The 18,243-nt window shown below is 44.5% G+C and overlaps 1 protein-coding gene across 8 annotated transcripts in view; it reads right to left on the bottom strand.

The window, feature by feature from the left end:
* Window positions 1-18,237, bottom strand: part of Parp9 (poly(ADP-ribose) polymerase family member 9) — a 31,255-nt gene extending 13,018 nt beyond the window's left edge. The window contains exons 1-7 of one of the 8 annotated variants that reach the window (XM_060370324.1): window positions 18,102-18,237; window positions 15,880-15,975; window positions 13,171-13,312; window positions 9,564-10,417; window positions 5,820-6,029; window positions 4,123-4,341; window positions 2,355-2,412 (exon numbers count right to left, since the gene is read on the bottom strand). In XM_060370324.1, coding sequence (XP_060226307.1) covers window positions 2,355-2,412; window positions 4,123-4,341; window positions 5,820-6,029; window positions 9,564-10,417; window positions 13,171-13,312; window positions 15,880-15,894 — 1,498 coding nt within the window. In that variant the 5' untranslated portion in view covers window positions 15,895-15,975; window positions 18,102-18,237. Of the gene's footprint in view, window positions 1-2,354; window positions 2,413-4,122; window positions 4,342-5,819; window positions 6,030-9,563; window positions 10,418-13,170; window positions 13,313-15,879; window positions 15,976-18,022; window positions 18,071-18,101 lie in introns of those variants that run through there. The other 7 variants (XM_060370328.1, XM_021634636.2, XM_060370325.1 and 4 more) reach the window with 7 other exon arrangements.
* Between the last annotated feature and the right edge of the window lie 6 nt (window positions 18,238-18,243).

Raw genomic sequence — 18,243 nt, 5'->3', positions numbered from 1 at the left:
ATTTGTAAGTTTAACAATATCAACTGTTTATAAGTCTATAAAGCGACTAGAACTCCTAAATATCTATGACATAAAACTGGGACAAGCATTCCTTTTTTTAATATTTTTCTTTAAATTTTTATTTTGTGTGCACTGGTGTTTTACCTGCAGGTTTTACTGTGTGAGAATGTTGAACCCCTGGATCTGGAGTTAAAGACATCTGTAAGCTTCCATGTGAATGCTGGGACTCGAATCAGGTCCTGTGGAAAAGCAGCCGGTGCTCTGAACCTCTGAGCTATCACTCCAGCTTGGGACTTCAAGCATTCTTATTCAAAATCAAAAACAAAAACTTTTGAAAAGCTCACATTTAGTGTGTGGGTGTGTGTGTCTGTGTCTGTGTTGAGAGAGCACGAACGATCTGAAGGAGTCAGTGGATCAAACTCAGATGCTCAGGCTTGGTATTGTACTGATGAAAAATTACTTTACATGACTGAGTCATAAAAACATATTTTGAGGGGAGAAAATGCAAGTTAAGAACTATTCCAGACATTGCTCAAAGGACTTTACACATATTATTATTATATTTTTATTTTACTTATTCTATCTATCTATCTATCTATCTATCTATCTATCTATCTATCTATCTATTTAGGTTTTTTGAGACAGGGTTCCCCTGTGTAGATTTGGCAGTCCTGGATTTGCACTGAGATCAAAGGCATGTACCACCACGTCCAGTTGGATTATTTTATTTAAGCCTCACAATCCTGAGATAGGAACTATTTAGTTCATCTTACAAATGAAGTCACCTAAGATTCACAGAGTCATTAACTTGTACCTGTCAGTAGGACTAGTTAATCATGTCCACCAAGCTAGTGGGTGTGGGAATCTGACCCTAATGCTTACACAACTCTGCTTTCTAGCAGTGATCCCAAGACAGTAGGACAGGGGCTGGAGATAGGGGTGATGAAGAGGATGTATTGCTCTTCCAGAGGACCTGAGTTCGACTCCCACCTCCCCCATCAGACTGCTCACAACTACCTCTACCTCAAGCTCCAAAAGAATCTCTGGCCTCTGCAAGCAAAATTCACTTACTGGCATGTGCCAGTTTTCCTACTGTAACTAAAACTTCAAACAACAATAATAAAAAGACAACTGGGTAATCAGCATCTTTCTACTGAAGTCATAGCTGGGTGGAGCTATGGAAAGCATTAGGACACAAATACAAGGGAGGAGGATGGCAGCTGAGTAGAAAAAAAAAAAGCCAGTGTTTAAGACAACAAAAGTGAGAAGTGGAGGCATGCTTTTTGCTGTTTTAAATGCTTGTTTGGGAACTTACATTACTTTGAGGAGTTTGTCCATCTTCTCCTTATTTGCCTCCTGGAACTGGTTAAATGACACTTTGTAATTTTAAGTTACAAAATATCTGTTGTGGGACTGGAAAGACGGCTCAGTGTGTAAGAGCACTGGCTGCTTTTCCAAAGGATCTGAGTTCAATTCCCAGCACTCACATGGCAGCTCACAAAACACCTCTTGATAAATGGAAATTATCAAAACATTGCCTATTATTCATTTAAACTACAATGTTTGAGTGCTCTGTGTGTGTATGTGTGCATATCTTCGTGTGTTTGAAAGCGCACACGTATTATGATGTACATTTGGAGGTCAAAGGACAATTTGTGAGTCAGTTTTCTCCTTCTATCATGTGGGTTCCAGGAGCTGGGCTCCAGTCATCAGGCTCGGCAGCAGTTGCCTTTACCGGATTAGCCATCTCACTGGTCCTAACGGCTTTCATCATCACTCTACAGGCAAACCAATAAAGGCCCCTAAGAAGCACCAGCCCAGGACTCCAACAGAGTCAGCCCTTCCGCACCTCCAATACTACTGAACCATTAGGCCATCCTCCCTCCCCAGTCTACTCACAACCCCCAAAGGAACGGAGTGACACAGAAGTAACCACACAAGCAAACATTAGTTCCTATCCCAGCAGTTCCAAACCCAGCTCAGCCGATCAGCTGGACAGTTTTTAAAGAGACCTGCTTGAACTAGGCCATAGCTCCTGAATCAGAATCTATGAAGACATGGGCAGGCACCCCACCTTTCTTTAAGAAAGGGTTTCCTGTAGCCCAGGAGAGTCTCAAACTTGCTGTCTGAGCACGACCTGGAACTCCTGGTTCTCCTGCCACCACCCATGTACCATTAGGCTTGTAGGGCTCTTCGTGTTGTTGTTGTTTTGTTTTTTGTTTCTCGAGACAGAGTTTCTCTGTGTAGCCTTGGCTGTCCTGGACTCACTTTGTAGACCAGGTTGGTCTCGAACTCAGAGCTCTGCCTGCCTCTGCCTCTCAAGAGTTGCTGGGCGATCTTAATTTCTTACTCACCACTGTTCATGCTGAGACTCAGCTCACTGGACCTCTTTGTCATTTCAGCACAGAAAACCTGAAGTGAGCAAAGCAGGACAGTCACGGCAGAGCAGACAACCACTGTGATGAAAACCTCTGTCTGAATACACCACACCACTATGTCATTAGACTCCGTCCCCACTGCCGTGAACCCGAAGGCAGGCCTCACACAAGCCAAGAGACACGTGCAGCACTATGAGCTATCAGAGCAGGGGTTCACAGCCTGTGGGTCACACATCGGATCCCCCGTGTATCGGCTACTTACATTACTATTCATAACAGAAGCAAGATTACAGTTATGAAGTAGCAACGAAAATAATTTTATGGTCGGGGATCACTGCAGCAGCATGAGGAACTGTATTAAAGCATTAGGAAGTTGAGGATCTCTGTATTAGAACATGTGAGAAATTAGTACAGGTAAAAGTGAAAAAAAAAACTGGTAGAATTTGGGCAAAATATAAGCACTTATCCATTCAAGTATTGATGTAGGTACTGAATTAAAGTTAAAATAAAAATACAGATCACTTCTAAATGTTACGGGCAAACCAAACTATTTTTTGTTTTTGTTTTTTTAAAGATTTGTTTATTTATTTATTTATTTATTTGGTATACGGTATTGTGCCTGCATGTACGCCGATAGGCCAGAAGAGGGCACCAGATCTCATTACAGATGGTTGTGAGCCACCATGTGGCTGCTGGAAATTGAATTCAGGCCCTTTGGAAGAGGAGCCAGTGCTCTTAACCTGAGTCATCTCTCCAACCTACCAAACTGCTTTATATGGGCTAATTATTGTAAACTACTTGGAATTGGGTCTGACTCATACTGAGCACTCAATATATGTTCTATATAATAATTATTGTTACAGTCTACAGAAAAATGACTGGATATTTCTAGACATTTCCTTTAAGATAGGGTCATTTTGAAATAACTGAAACCTCTAGGGGGTTGGAAACACCTTATCCAGTATCTTTTTTGTTCAAAGTTGATAAAATAGGCAGTAATCACTTTATTGAAAAATGATAATGATAAAGACTAGATTTTGCTTTATACCTTCGTGTGTGTGTGTGTGTGTGTGTGTGTTTAAACAAGTTTTCATTATTTCACTACCTTTTTTTTTTTTTTGAAACAAGTTTTCTCTGTGTAGCCCTGGCAGTCCTAGAACTTGCTCTATACACCAAGCTGGCTTCAAACTTGGAGATCCACCTGCTTCTGCCTCCAGAGTGCTGGGATTAACAGTGTGTGCCATCCTGGCTCAGATCCTCTTGCCTCTGCTTCCCAAGTGGAGGAACTCAAAGCACACACTAACACACCCAACTCAACATTGAAGTTTCCTCATTTAGAGACATTTCCTTCACAAACTGTTTTTGTAGCTTCTAGTTCCAGAGCAAATAAAATGCCTTGATCTCACAGTTACCTAGAGAGAGTTTAACAGGATTGTTCCCTGTTGTCTTCATCCAAGAGTTTGTAAATACAGCAGATGAAAGTCATTCCCTGGCTAGGTCATTTCAGAGAGCAGGAGATGGTGCAGGTTTAGAAATATGAACGAAATGTGATGGAAAACTGCAACTTAAGCACTAGTGACAGCTTTTACGCAAGGAGTAGGCAACAAGCAAAGAACCTGGAGAGGTGGAGCTGAAGGGCAAGACTACACGGCTCCCACTACATTGTGGGATCCTAAACCAGTGTGTTAGACTAGAGATCCTGATCAGACATTGGTGGGGAATGAAAAACTGAATGCGAACTCACTCTGTATACCTCCGTATCTACTGGAAAGACCACAATCTTCACAGTTAGTGTTTTTTCCCTGTGCTCTTTGGCAAATGCCAAAACTTCATCAAACATTATCTGTGCTGCTATACTCTTCTCTAAATCGATCGCTCCTGTCCCAAGAGCAGGAAAGGAAATGGAATTTATATCCGGGTTAAGGCATTTTTTCAGACAGCTCCTCATGGCATCTTTCAATAGCTGCAAGAGAAACACAAGTTCAAGATCAACCTCTGTGACAAAAATAAGACTTCACTTAACTCTTCACTTGTGCTCAAAATTTGCCACTGCACTACATGTCCTCAGAGGGCCAGTAAGGCCCCACTTCACAAAAACCCACTATATCTATAGGCTAAAGAGTAGGAAGTATATGGCTGAGAAACTGAGGCCACTGAATGCTACCCAGGGTATTGAAGCACTGTGATCTCTCCCAGTTATGTAGCCCTGATAATCTCCCTAGCTCAGTGAGCCAAGCATCACTCACCTGCCACTTCCAATCAACAAAGAGTCCTTGACAGTTTATGGGATGAAAAGAAGACTAAAAGAAGAAAACAGTACTCCTTCACTATTAGGATCTACTGTGTAGCTTCTGCTGGAGAAGTCCATCAACTTTTCTTTTTCCTTTTTAAGACAAGGTCTCACTATACAGCCCTGCCTAGCCTAAAACTCACTATGTAAAGTAGGTGACCTCAAACTCACAGAGATTTGCCTGCCTCTGCCTCCCAAGAGTAGGGCACCATGCCAGGCTAACCTTCCAACAACCTTTCTAAATTACATTGAATTCACATATAGACAGGAAGGTTGTCTGTGAAAGAACCTTGAAAAGATGAAGCATAAAGAATGATTGAGGGGCCAATTTGGGTGAGGACATGGCACAGAAAAAAAAAAAATACACAAGCCAGGGGTGGTGGCTTATAATCCTGGCACTCTGGAGGCCCATGCAGGAGGATTGCCATCAGTTATGGGATAGCCTGGACTACACACTTTCAGGCTAGTCTGTGCTACACTATGAGACCTCATCTCAAAGATTAAAATAGCTTTAATCTCAGCAGTCAAGAGGCAGGGGCAGGTGGATCTCTGTGAGTTCAAGGCCAACCGCGTCAACATAGTGAGTTCCAGGACAGCCAGGACTCTGTAGGGAGAGAAACTGTCTCAAATAAGTAAGTAAGTAAGTAAATAAATAAATAAATAAATACAGACACAGACAGAAGGCACACTGGGATCAAGCAGCTCTCTGCACCTGAGTGGATGCCCTCTATTCTCCCATTTTCCTGTTTCACGGCAGGCGTTGGCTAAGAGCCAGTATCTACTATAGGCACAGTTGGATGAGACTGGGAAACAGATTTGAATCCAGCTCTTGCTAGAATTTAACTTGTGAGAGAAAATACGGAGAGGCTGGGTTCCCGCCTCACTATGGAAAGATAGAGCAGGTCACTGAGTATTGGGGAGCAAACTGGTGTATAGACTGAAGGATTCTGGGTGTCAGTGACCTTGTGCAGTGTGTGCACCTAGACATTTCAAATCAAACTGAAGAGAGCTGGGGGCAACCGTGCTTGCTTAGCCTTTCAGTCAGTCGTAGATGTGTTTTCAAACATTTCATAAACATAATCAAACAATGGAAACTTGACAAAATGCTCAGATCACACAAGCATACAAACATAAGTTTATTTTGAACTTACCTGGTATTTGTTATTGGGTTGCCATATCACATGGAACACATACTGACAGGACAATTTAAATCCTTTTGTGACACGTACCACCTCATCTGCAGAGCACCTAAACTTGTCGAGTTCCCTTTCCATTTCAAGTCCCGCTTGTTTAAGAATTGAGTTAGATACACATCCGCCTTTAAGATCATATTTGTTTGTGGAATTAACAATTACGTCTGTCTGAAAAGGGAAGAAGACACAGGATTCAATGTTAAACCCCTCCTTCTGAAATAACTAACTTGCACTTCCCTGAATGTTTGGTGATGTCTTTGTGCACCATGTATTCAAAGGCTGATCTCTGTACCCAAAGATCTGGTTGCAATCCGGACTTTGGCACTGTCATTATGAGGAAGCATCTCCTGTCTTGGTATGTTGTAAACAACGTTCTCCATCACCTTCTGATTGGTCACATAAAGAGCTGAACAGACAATAGCAGGGCTGAAGAGTTGAGGTGGGATTTCTGATCCCAGTGAGAGAGTCTCAGGCGGGGACACTGCTGAAGAAGCAGGTGCCAGGGTGAGACTAAAATGGCAAGTATCAGGTCACATGGCGGGACATAGGCCAGGCCAGTATTGTTGGCCTTGAATAGCTGAGTATCTGCCCAGCTACAGTGCCTAAAGCTACTGTAAACAAATAGAAGGTCTCCGTGTCATTATTCAGAGCAAAGGTGGGCACAGGAAAAAGAACATGCTTTTACCCCTGGAAGTTTTTAAAAAAAATAGTTTCTGAATATCCAAAATCCACAAAAATTGATTTCACAACAGAGACTGATATTTCCAAAGAGAGTTCATTTCATTGCTATGAAGTTGTTTGCCCTATTTTGAAATTATGTACCTATATGGATGATATTGTCATTATGCTCACCTTTTGCTGAATTATGTTTAAAATACTTCAAGCTTCTGATCATTCTTTTTATTTTAAAGACTTTATTTTCAGGCTGGGGAAGTGGCTCAGTAGTTAAGAGCACTTGTTACTCTTTCAGAAGACCTGGGTTCAATTCCCATCTAGCACATGGAAGCTTGCAACTGTCAGTAACTTCACTGCCAGGGGACCCAAAGGCCTCTTCTTGCCTCTGCTTTCATCAAGCACAAAGTTGGTGCCAAACACACATGCAAGCAAAACACTCACACTAAAAAAATTTTTTTTTAGAAATCTTTTTTTCAATTGTGTATATGTCTCTGTGTGGGTTTGTTCACATGAGTGTAGTGCCTGCAAAATCCTCAAGAGGGTGTCAGAGTCCATGGGCTGGAGTTAAAGTAAGTTGTGAGCTGCCTGATTTTAGGCATGGGGACGGAACTCAGGTCCCCTACCGGAACAGTCAATAGCAGGGCCTTCTCTCCAACCTCCGTTGTTGCTGGATTATTTTTGCTGTTTTTGTTTTGAGTCTCACCATGGAACCCTGGCTGGCCTGTAACTCAGTATGTAGACCAGGATGACCTCCGAGATCCATCTGTCTCCGCTTGCTCAGTGCTGGGTTTAAAGGCATGCATCACCATACCTTGTTTGCTTTGTTTTTGAGGCAGTGTCTCCTGTGGCCTGAATGACCTCAGACTACCTGAATAGCTGAAGATGACCTTAAATTCCTGATCCTCTTGATTCTGCCTCCCCAGTGTTGGGATTATGGGTTTATGGGTTCTAGGGATCGAACTCAAGGCTTCATGCTGCTAGGTAAGTGCTCTACCATGGAATGGAATCCTCCAGTCCTTTTAATTTTTTACCCGAATGCCTGCCTTCCTTTTTGTTGAGACCGGGTCTCACTGTGTACTCTAAATTAACCCTGAGCATTCCCCATCTCTTCAGAGCTAAAATTACCAGCATACACTGCCACACACTCAGCCGTTCTCATTTTTCTCAGGACTTTTTCCAAGGACTTGAACCCAGGACTTTGCATATGCTAAGCAAGCATTCTACCAGAACCAAAACCCTAGACCATGGTTATCTTAGAGACAAATCCACACAAGTTTCACTCTCTCTCTGCCTTATCTCCTTAGCTTCTTGCTGTTTTCCCTGTAGGTGGTTTTGTAACAAAGAATAAACTTTCTTGGAAACTTTCTAGCACATTATGTTCTCATGTACATAAGGTTAAAGAAAGTATAAACGAGACCAAAAGGTCTTTAGTGAAAAGTAGGTTTCTTTCTTCCTGGGGTCACCTGATAACACTCATCCGCCCATTTCACAGGCAACCATTTTAACCAGGTCATCTACAGAGTGGTTTTCAACCTGTAGGTCATAACTCCTTTGGGGGGGATTGAGTGACCCTTTTACAGGGGTCACCTAAGACCATCAGAAAACAGGTATTTACATTATGATTCATAACAGTAGAAAAATTAGTTATAAAGTACCAATGAAAATAATTTATTGTTGGGGGGGTTACCACAACATGAGGAACTGTATTGAAAGGGTTGAGCATTAAGAAGGTTGCGAACCACTGACTTACAGAAACAAAGTACACACAGACATTAGTTATATTTATTACTACTTTATCTCATATGTCACGACTCTGAGAGCAGTGCCAAAAAGAAGGCTGTGTTCTTGCGGCTTTGGTGGCCAAACTCTTATCATCCTAATGTCTTTGGCTCCATCAAAGGAAACTTAGGTACTTCTGTGAATTTTTGTTGTTTTGAGACAGGGTGTCACTATGCAGTCTGAGGTGGCTTACAACTTGGTTTGTAGACCAGGCTAGCCTCAATTTTGGCTCAAATCTCCTGCCTCTGTCTCTGGGGTGTTGATTCCAGGCATGTGCCAAGGTGCTCAGTTTATCACGGATGTTAATGGTTTTACCCTGAAAGAGCGATCTAAATTTGCCATGTAAAAAAAAGTCAGGTGGGTAACAAGCACTCATAACCCCAGCCGAGCAGAGAAGGCCAAGACAAGAAGTTGCCTGGGGCTATCTGGCCAGTTGGCACAGACCATCTGACAAGTTCTAGACCAATGAGAAACTCTGTCTCAAAAAGAAAAGGGTAGACAGTACTTTAGGAAGACAACCAAGGTTGACCTCTGCCCCTACATACCTGTGCACAGGTGTGCAACACTCCCCAAGCATGCACAAACCCACAAACACACACCTATCAACACACACACACACACAGAATTCACTCTCATTCATTCATTCATTTTAGTGCTCAGACGAGGCATGGTAACCTTTAATCCCAGTACTTGGAGGCAGAGGCAGGTGGATCTCTATGAGTTCAAGACCAGCCTGATCTACGTAGCAAGCCGTAGGGCAGCCAAGGCTCTTTAAAAAATAAAAATAAAAATCTAGTGCTTGAGGCGGAGGCAAAAAGATTATGAGTCCTGGGTGACGTAGTAAAAAGCAAAAAAAACCTCTGTTTCAAAAACAATAAAGAAATAAAGAAAAAGCTTAAGTTCTTTGGGCTCAAAGAATATTCGAATTCCTTACGGTTCCTAAGAATCAAAGCCTAATAATTATAATTTCCATGTTAGCCACATGCCGCACACTATTTCTTGGACGGTGCCAGCTTTCAGATGTTTAAGTGTTTCAGTGTGTTTTAGAAGAAGGACTGAAGACTGAAAGAAAGGAGCTGAGTTAGAAAGTAATAAAGCTGGTCTCCAATCCAGATGACCTAACCCTGACATTCACACTCATAACCCCCCAAAAGTTCATCCTACGGTCTTCTACTTTAAACATCTTAGTAATTAATTAGTTCCAGGATTCCCTTGTGTTACGGCCAGAGAATAAAAACAAAGACTTACTGTTTGCATTTGAATGTGGCCTTGGACAATCTGGAACGTCAGGCCCTGGCCAATTTGGAGAGTCACTTGTGAAGAAGGAGTAGTTTCTGGAATCTCCCAGAGGCCCGGCTCCTTCCCCAGGATGCTTTCTGACGCGTACTTAAAGGCCGCAACAGTAGGGCCCTCATTGCTCACCAGGTGGATCTCTTTCAAATCACTGATCGTCTGCTTCCCTTGGAAATAAAACTGGATAGTTTCTAAAATGGTGCGTGTACACAAATCCAGAGGAAACTGGAAAATGCCAGAGCTCAGGGCTGGAATTGCTACTGTCTTAATGTGTGTACCGTTTCTGGTGACATAGTCTAGAATATTACAAATGGCACATTTCAGCAATGCAATAGCTTTCATGGGGCTGTCCGTTGCTGTCCACCTAGGACCGACGGCATGGATGATCCAACGGCAAGGAAGCCTCCCTGCGCTCGTGACAGCTATTCCACCAACTGAAACTTTACCATAGTTATTGACTAATTTTGTGCTCTCGGTTTGGATTTCAAGGCCCCCAGCTTTCACCAAGCTTCCAGCCAGGCCACCTCCGTGCCAAAGATCTTCATTGGCTGCGTTCACCACAGCATCAACAACATGTCTGGTGAGGTCATCCTTCCAGACGGATAACTCTATGCTAGGGGTCAGCCTCTTTCTGAAGACCTGCTGAGCGGGAGAGCTGTTTCCTGCTAGAGCTGGACAGCTCAGGGTAGAGACACATCCAAACTTATTCTGGAGGACTTCACACAGTTGGCTCTCCTTGCTTTTTAAAAATTCGAAGACGTTGTGTTTAATGGGAATTTGCCATCTAGTGTGTTCTTCATGAGAATCGGCTGGAAAAGGAGAAAAGACAAAACAGGAAACAAATGACTCCTTTTTTGGACGTGATTCCTTTCCACACTTGGAGACTGAGTTTCTTCCACAGAGAGATGAACTCCCACTATCCCCCCTGGAATCAGGCAAACGATATCTAAGGGTCTTCAGTGCTAAGTCACTTGAAAAGGGCCCAGTCTTGTGTGTGGCGTTTAGTTAGCACTCCCTGAGAAAACAAGAATGTCCTGAACGTATGTAAAAATTGTGAGTTTGGGAAGACTCAGGCGCTTTAAGTGCACACGTACTAAAATGACATAATTGTGAATCAGAAATAAAGGGAAGCTGTAGCCATGACTTCTTCTCTTTCCTCAGTCAGGTTTACTCTGAAGCAGATCTAAGCAGTGCAATTAGTTAAGAGATGACTGTAGAAGACATCGCAGCTTTGGGTTAAGGAGAGACCAAAGAAACCCGGAAGGGAAAACAAACAAGCAAGCAAAGGGTACTGTGTGTGCTGGCTAGCCAACAAAACTCATCCCAGATCACGGAACTCAGAGCCGTAGCCCTACAGCAGCCCTCATCACAGGCGCTGAGACACGCAGCCAGCTTCCAAGGGTCGCTAGCCAAAGCTGCTCCTTACTGAGGGGAGATGGGCAACACCAGACCAGCCAGTGGGTAGAAAGCCTGCAGCCTCTGCCTCATGGCACTTAACTCTAGCCATCACTGTTAGAGCCTAGCAGCCAAAAAATAAAAATAAAAAATTCTTTACTATTCTGTGCATCCCTTCACCCCAGCACTGGGGAGGCAGAGGCAGGCAGATCTTTGTGAGTTCAAGGCCAGCCCGGTCTACAGAGCAAGTTCCGGGTGAGTCAGAACCACATGGTGAAATCTTAGCTTAAAAAATAAATAAATAAATAAATAATCACACTGCATTTTTTTTCAGACTACAAGATATGCTGTTTGCACCCCCCTTAGTTTGTTTGTACGTGGAGAATCTAGTTAGCTCACAGCCTCTAGCTACTTGCCACTAAAGTTCACCTCAGCACTAGTCACGGTTCTCAGGACAACCCCCGTCAAAGGCTGAGCGAGGCCACTTCTGCCCTGGGGGGGGGGGGCATCTCTGGCACACATCCCAGGCTGCCAGAGACCTGGAAGTAGGTGGTAGCGAGACTACCACGCTTCACCGTGTGGTCCTTGAATTATACTCCTCCTGTCTCCTAAACTCCAGGATTACTATCACACCCACCTAGGACAGGTTTTGTTTTTTTTGTTTTTTAATACGGTCTGACTTCTTTCTCTTTCTTGTTTTCTTTCTTTCTTTTCTTTTTTTCCTTCCTTCCTTCCTTCCTTCCTTCCTTCCTTCCTTCCTTCCTTCCTTCCTTGTTTGTTTTTCAAGACAGGGTTTCTCTGTGTAGCCTTGGCTGTCCTGGACTTCCTTTGCATCCCAGGCTAGCCTCAAACTTACAAAGATCCCACCTGCCTCTGCCTCTGCCTCCCCAAGTGCTGGGGTTACATGTGTGCCACCGCACCCGGCTTCTTTATCTTTCATATAATATGTTTTATACTCCTTACTGTACCTCAAAATCCACTTTCTGGATAACCCAACCTGTGGAGTGACAATATCTTTTTCTAAAAATCCCCCTTACCTTCAGAAACTGAACCAACTTAATAACATACCTAGAACACACTTAAAAGTATGTACTCAATCTGTTTCCCTACTGTAAGTCAACCTTCTAAACTTCCCTTTAAGAGAACAATGTAACCGACCTTCTACGCTTTGCATTTCTCCTGCGGTCAGCTTTTACCACAAACTAAATATAGCCTTAAACTATGATTCTTCCATGTCCGTGACCCAGAATAATGGGTGCGCCTCTGTGTGTTGTGGTAATCACCTGCTGAGAGCAGCCAACAGGTTGAAAGCAACCTTAAACAAAATAAATAACCCGTAAGTGTTGGGAGCAACATGTGGCTGGCTACAGGTTCAGAACATCTGTTTGGGGGTCAAAGTAATTTCTTTCCTTCTAAAACTCTTTAAAAAAAGAAAAAGGGACTTTTAATTCCTTTACCACACTCTTGATAGGGACAGACAACAAGGACAAACAGACATCAGGTACACACAACAGACCTTCTACAGGCCACAAACGACAGGCACATGACACGAAGTGCAGATTTCAATTCTGGGCTTGCTCTTGGTCTCTATTATCCCAAGAGAAAGCCTCTTCATTCTGTAACGAAATACCAACCCATCCTATGCCTCTGAGGAAGGAAAATTATGTCAGTGAAACTAGGGTCTCATTTTGGAGATGTTAAAATGCTAGAAAATATGCATCCTAAAACATTAAAGTAGTTAATTTACTCCATTTCTGTCTAAGCCAAGAAAGACTTCTGGTGACCCCCTTTACTCAAAAGAAGCCACAAGTAAGCAACTGGTCTCAACCTGCCTGAGCACTGATGAGAAGCCTCAAATGGGTCACCCCTAGAACTAGGCAGGTTGGATCTTGGTCACCCTTTCTGCCTGTTCTGGCTATAGCCAGAAGCGTCTCACAGGGAGTCCTGATGTGCACCTTTAACGTCAGCGTTCAGATGTTCCGGGCTAGCCAGCTCTACAGAGTGAGACCCGTCTCAGACAGCCAACAACAGGGAAAAGAAGTCTGCCAGCAAGGGAAGAGACAGTGGGGACCCAAGAGAACGTGTCTTCAGCGGCCACAGGGCCTCTGAGGCGGCTCCCCTGTCCGAAGGCCGTGCTGGCATCTCCACGGGGCCTGCAGTCACACACCTGAGCCCCCGAGGGGGAGATAGTCTCCTTCCGTGTGCCCTCTTCTGCACGGAGGGAAGAGCTGAGCAAAGCCTTTCTTAAGTAAGAGCGAGAGTGAGGCAGTCATACCTGCTGTTTCAGGGGCCGCAGCTGCTCCAGCACCCTGCAGAAAAACAGGAAATGGCTGCTTTAAAAGCTCAAAGGCGGGGCAACCCACAGTTCCCACGGTCTACCCAACAGAGTCGCCGCTCAGAGCATGGGGGCTGGGGTTTGGGAAGGAGACTTTTTGGTTGTCGTTGGTTTAGAGTCATTATTCAGTTGGTTGATTTTTGTCGTGGTCTTGTTTGTTTCATTCTCCCCTTTGGTTTTTTCAACACAGGGTTTCTCTGTGTAGCCCTGGCTGTCCTGGAACTCACTCTGTGGGCCAGGTTGGCCTCAAACTCAGAGATCCACCTGCCTCTGCCTCCCGAGTGCTTGACTAAAGGCGAGCACCACCACCGCCAGGCTTGTGTTATTTTTAATCGGTGTGCCTAAAACATGGAAATACTACCACAGATCCTGTCTATGCCTCTTAGAGGTCAATGCACTTCTTGTTTGTTCGACTCACACTGCAGCCCAGGCTGGCCTTGAACGCCCAACAGTTCTCTTACCACAATCTCCCAGAGCTGAGGTTGCAGATGTGCACAGCCGTGCTCCGCTGAAGCACTCCTAATTCAGAGTCAGATAAAAGGCCTCAACCATAATGAGCCATAGCTCTCAGACAGGCTCCTATCTCCAAAGTCTTGTGGGATTTCCCTGGCCAGAACAGGAAACATGAGGACCTGAGCCTCACCAGCTGCTTCCCCCATCTCCACCTCCTCCCGTCTGTAAGGACCCATTTCCAGTTGCCTACTTCATGACACAAACATTAAGTGAGAATTTTCAGATCGACTCAGCAAGATGCCTTTCTCTGTTCCCGTTTTCATTCCTTGATCACTTCTTACCCCATCCTGAAAAATAACCGCTGAATGAGTGAAGAAAACCCACATGCCATGGAGAGGGCATGAGACAGGGTCTCATGTAGCTCAACATGGCTTCAAACTTGCTACGTCCTACCAAGCCCAACTTATGTGTTACTGTGTTGTAACCTGCTTAAACTCTATAGCCCCTCCGTTGAGACCTACTTTAGTTCTTGGCTCCTCTGTGAACACCTGCTGTTGCTTTTAGCATTATCAGAAGCCATTTTGTCTCCAAGTCTCCATTTTGATCATAAGGTGAAATTAAGTTCAAGTTCTTAGGCCTATGTGCCTGAGACCAGGATGTAATTCAACAGGTCAATACTTGCTGCTTAGTATAAAACAATAGATGATAAATCCATGTTTTGCTTGAATTAAAGATAAATGTATGTTCTGGTAGAGGTAAGATCTCTTCATCCCGCTATGTTCTTTACTCCCAGGAAGCCAGAAAGTCCCCAAGAGCTCCCCTACCCTAAATCCCAGCCAGTCAGCTTAGAGTGCTTTGTCTATCAAGCTATATACAACACTTGGAACAAAATAGATTATGTTTAGTTAGTCAAAATGATATAATGCTGCCCCCCCCTCACTTCCTACACTTGGTTACCTGTATTACCTGGTTATGGGGTTTTGGATAAAAAAGCCACCTAAGAAACATCCCAGCATCACAGCCTGACTAGTCCAGATGACCCCAGTCGGCCAGTCCTTGTTCAGCGTTCAATAAACTTCCATCAGTCTGAGTCTGGTGTCCAAGTGGTCAGTGTGTGGCAATTCCTGAACCCAAAACAACTAGAAAATTGAACCCAAGGCTATATGCATGGTAGGTAAACCCTTTATCATCTGTGCCACATTCCCAGTTCTGGAGATGACGTTTAAAAAAAAAATCATCCACCCCCAAGTTCATTCTGCTAATTAGATTAGTATATCTTTTTTTTTTTTTTTTTTATGTTTTGAATTTTGAGACAGGTTTGTTCCATAGCTCAGGCTACCCAGGAACCTCTCGTGAGGCCTCTGCCTCAACTTCCTGAGTACTGGAATCACATCTGTGTGCCACCGTATTTAATGATATTAGCACACTCTTGATTTTCAATTTCCCACACAGTACAAGGAAAAGAAACTTCAAAAAATTAATTTTATCTGTATGGGTGTTTTGCCTCCATGTATATCTGTGTAACACGTGGAGGCCAAAAGAGGGCACTGGATCCCCAGAACTACAGTCAAAGACAATGAGTTGCCATGTGAGGACTGGGAATTGAACCTGAGTTCTCTGAAAGAGTAGCCAGTGCTCTTAACCACTAAGTCACCTCTCCAAAAAGTTTACATGTATGTACGAGCCTGCGTGAGCTTGTGTACACTACCTGCATGTAGGAGCCAACCAAGACTGGAAAAGGGACTCCGATCCCTTCACACTGGAGTTCAGGCAAGATTGTGAGCCACCATGTGGGTGCAAACCTATGTTTTTCTTTTATTTCAAGACAGGGGTTCTCTGTGTAGCCTTGGCTGTCCTGGAACTCGCTCTGTAGACCAGGCTGGCCTTGAACTCAGAGATCTGCCTGTCTCTGCCTCCCGAGTAGTGCTGGAAGCAAAGGCACCACCCAGCCAGCGTTTACTCTTAACCACTGAGGGTATAAAGCCACAGGAGGACGCTAGGTGTAACTGAAGGCCCAGCTTTCTTGTTATGGGGAGAACTCTTTGTGCAATGATTGGACTTCACGGTGAAAGATATTTATGTTTTTACCGTGTGAAAGGCCATCCTTGGGTCCCACGTGTGTCTTTAGACGTTTATACTCTTTCGTGTTTCCAAGTGTAGTCTGTTAATCCTGGCGACCTGTTTCTTGGGACACATAGAAAGAAGAATACAATAAGCACTGACCAACGCTGAGGGAATTTGGGTTTCGTTATTGCTTTTGAGATGGGGCCTCATCACATTACTCTTCCTAGGTCTGGAACTTGCTATGCAGATAAGTCCAGCTTGGAACCCAGGAATTCCCCAGCCTTTGCCGCCCAAGTACTGGTAGTAAAGGCTTGTACCAAAACAACTAAAGCTGAGGGAATCTTCTAAGAATATAGCATAGGAGGCCGCCTGGGGCAGCACAGGCCTTTAAGCCTAGCACTGAGAGGCAGAGACAGCCAGATCTCTTGAGTCTGAGGAAAGCCTGGTCTACAGAGTTCCAGGACAGCCAAGACTACACAGAGAAATAAACCCTGTCATGGAAAAATAAAGAAGACCGTACCATAGGGACATAAAAGAAACTTCTGATCTTCAGCACTTTCTCATGTCAGTGTGAGGATGACCACAGTTTTGCCACTGTGGCTGCCTGCCTACCTTCAGGGAATTCTGATTTAAGTCAGGGGGGAAAGCTTCAGGGGCTGGAACAGTAAAAGCTTTTTGGAAGTGAGATAGGAGTCAGGCCTTGAAGGTGCTGGTACACTTAGAAAATGATAACAAAGTGCTGAGAATGGGAAAAGCCATCTAAAGAGCAGCCTTGTGGACAGCGGAGCTCTCCACGGGAGCTCTGAACTTGCATGGGGTGTGTTCTACCGAATCTGTTATAAACAGCTCTGACCTAAGGATAAACAACCGGAAACTCTGGGGAAAGTTACGTTTCCAAGATTTTTAGCCAAGCAGGCAAAAACTAAAGATTACGAACTGCTGGACTCAAGATAAAAAGTTACAATATGGCATCTAAAACTGTTGCTGTCATTAAGTGTCTGGAGTGATTGATAACGTCTTTGCCCCAGAAAAACCCTGTCAGAGCACAGACGGTCCTAGACCTTGAGGGAGGGCAGATACCAAGCAAAACTGCAGGGACAGGGTCCTCTGTGCCTCCAGAGGGCAGTGTTGCTTTCGCAGAAGACAGACCTCCGAGGTCCTTCGGAGGCAGCTGATGGGCGTCAGGTTTATCTTGGGGCAAGCAGGCAAAAAGCAAAAGCTTCCTTTTTCCCTTGTCATTTTATATTTGCTGCTACCAGGAGGTGGTGCCCGGATTTAGGGTGGGTCTTCCCTCAAATGATCCAATCAAGAAGAGCTCTCATAAGCCTGCCCAGCAGCTAGTTTGGGTTTTACCTGATACCAGCCGTAGTCAAAATTAGCCATTGCGAATTAAACTATGGTGACAAACTTTAGAATTAGCACACACAATCCCAACTGTATTTCTATTGACACTATAGATTTCACAGACCCTTCCTACTCCTCTCCCGAACCCACCTCACAAGCTCCCAGGCCTGGGACTGAGCCCCTCCCCCCCCCCACTCCAAACCTCAGCTCTCCTGGCCTAGGCTACTCTCGTTCCCTCCCCGACCCGACCTCATGATTCTGCTGGAAACCAGCCCTTTTAGTCCTTTGGCTTTTGCTCTGTTCACACGTACTGACTGCTCTTGCGAGCAGGTGCCTCTACCTCACTCTCCAGGGACTCAGGGCAGCAAGCAGATCTGTGCTGTTCACTGACTTAAGGACCCAGAGTAGAAAGTTCCTAGGTGCCCATCTAACCAGAAAAGAACTGGGGGCTGGAGAAGATGGCTCAGCAGTTAAAGAGCACTGAATGCTCTCCCAAATGACCTGGGTTCAACTCCCAGCACCTACTGGGCAGTTCACAACTGTCTGTAACTCCAGTTCTAGGGGATCTGACACCCTTAAACAGACAGAACACCAATGTACATTAAATAAATAAACAAACAAATACTGAAAAAGAAAGCAAGCCAAGAAATGCCCTCAACTTCAAAGAAAACAGGTAACTATATACCTTGGATTCAGAGTTGCATCCCAGTTAGTACTAGTTATATAACAATGGATTCAAAAAGCACAAACGGCAAACTCTTTTAACCCTCTACTCCTCTCCACACCCCCTTGGCAGGCCTGGCCCTGAGAACTTGGTTCCTACCCGGCAAGAAAAGGCGACCGACCACCCGGAGGAAACTTTTTCTCCCAAGCACCCACCGCCCGGTTTGCAAACTACTCACCAGGCAACGGTCCGACGGGACCACAGAGCAAGGAAAAGAAGGTGGCTCTGCGGGGAACAGGGAGGGACCTCTCGGGAAACGAAACTGAAACTCTGCAGCCCGGGTCTCTGGGGCGGGACGCGCCTTGGCTCTGTCCCTGGCT

Source organism: Meriones unguiculatus, chromosome 17 (genome assembly GCF_030254825.1).
Source record: "Meriones unguiculatus strain TT.TT164.6M chromosome 17, Bangor_MerUng_6.1, whole genome shotgun sequence".
Classification (NCBI taxonomy): domain Eukaryota; kingdom Metazoa; phylum Chordata; class Mammalia; order Rodentia; family Muridae; genus Meriones; species Meriones unguiculatus.
This window is presented reverse-complemented; position numbering and strand designations above follow the sequence as displayed.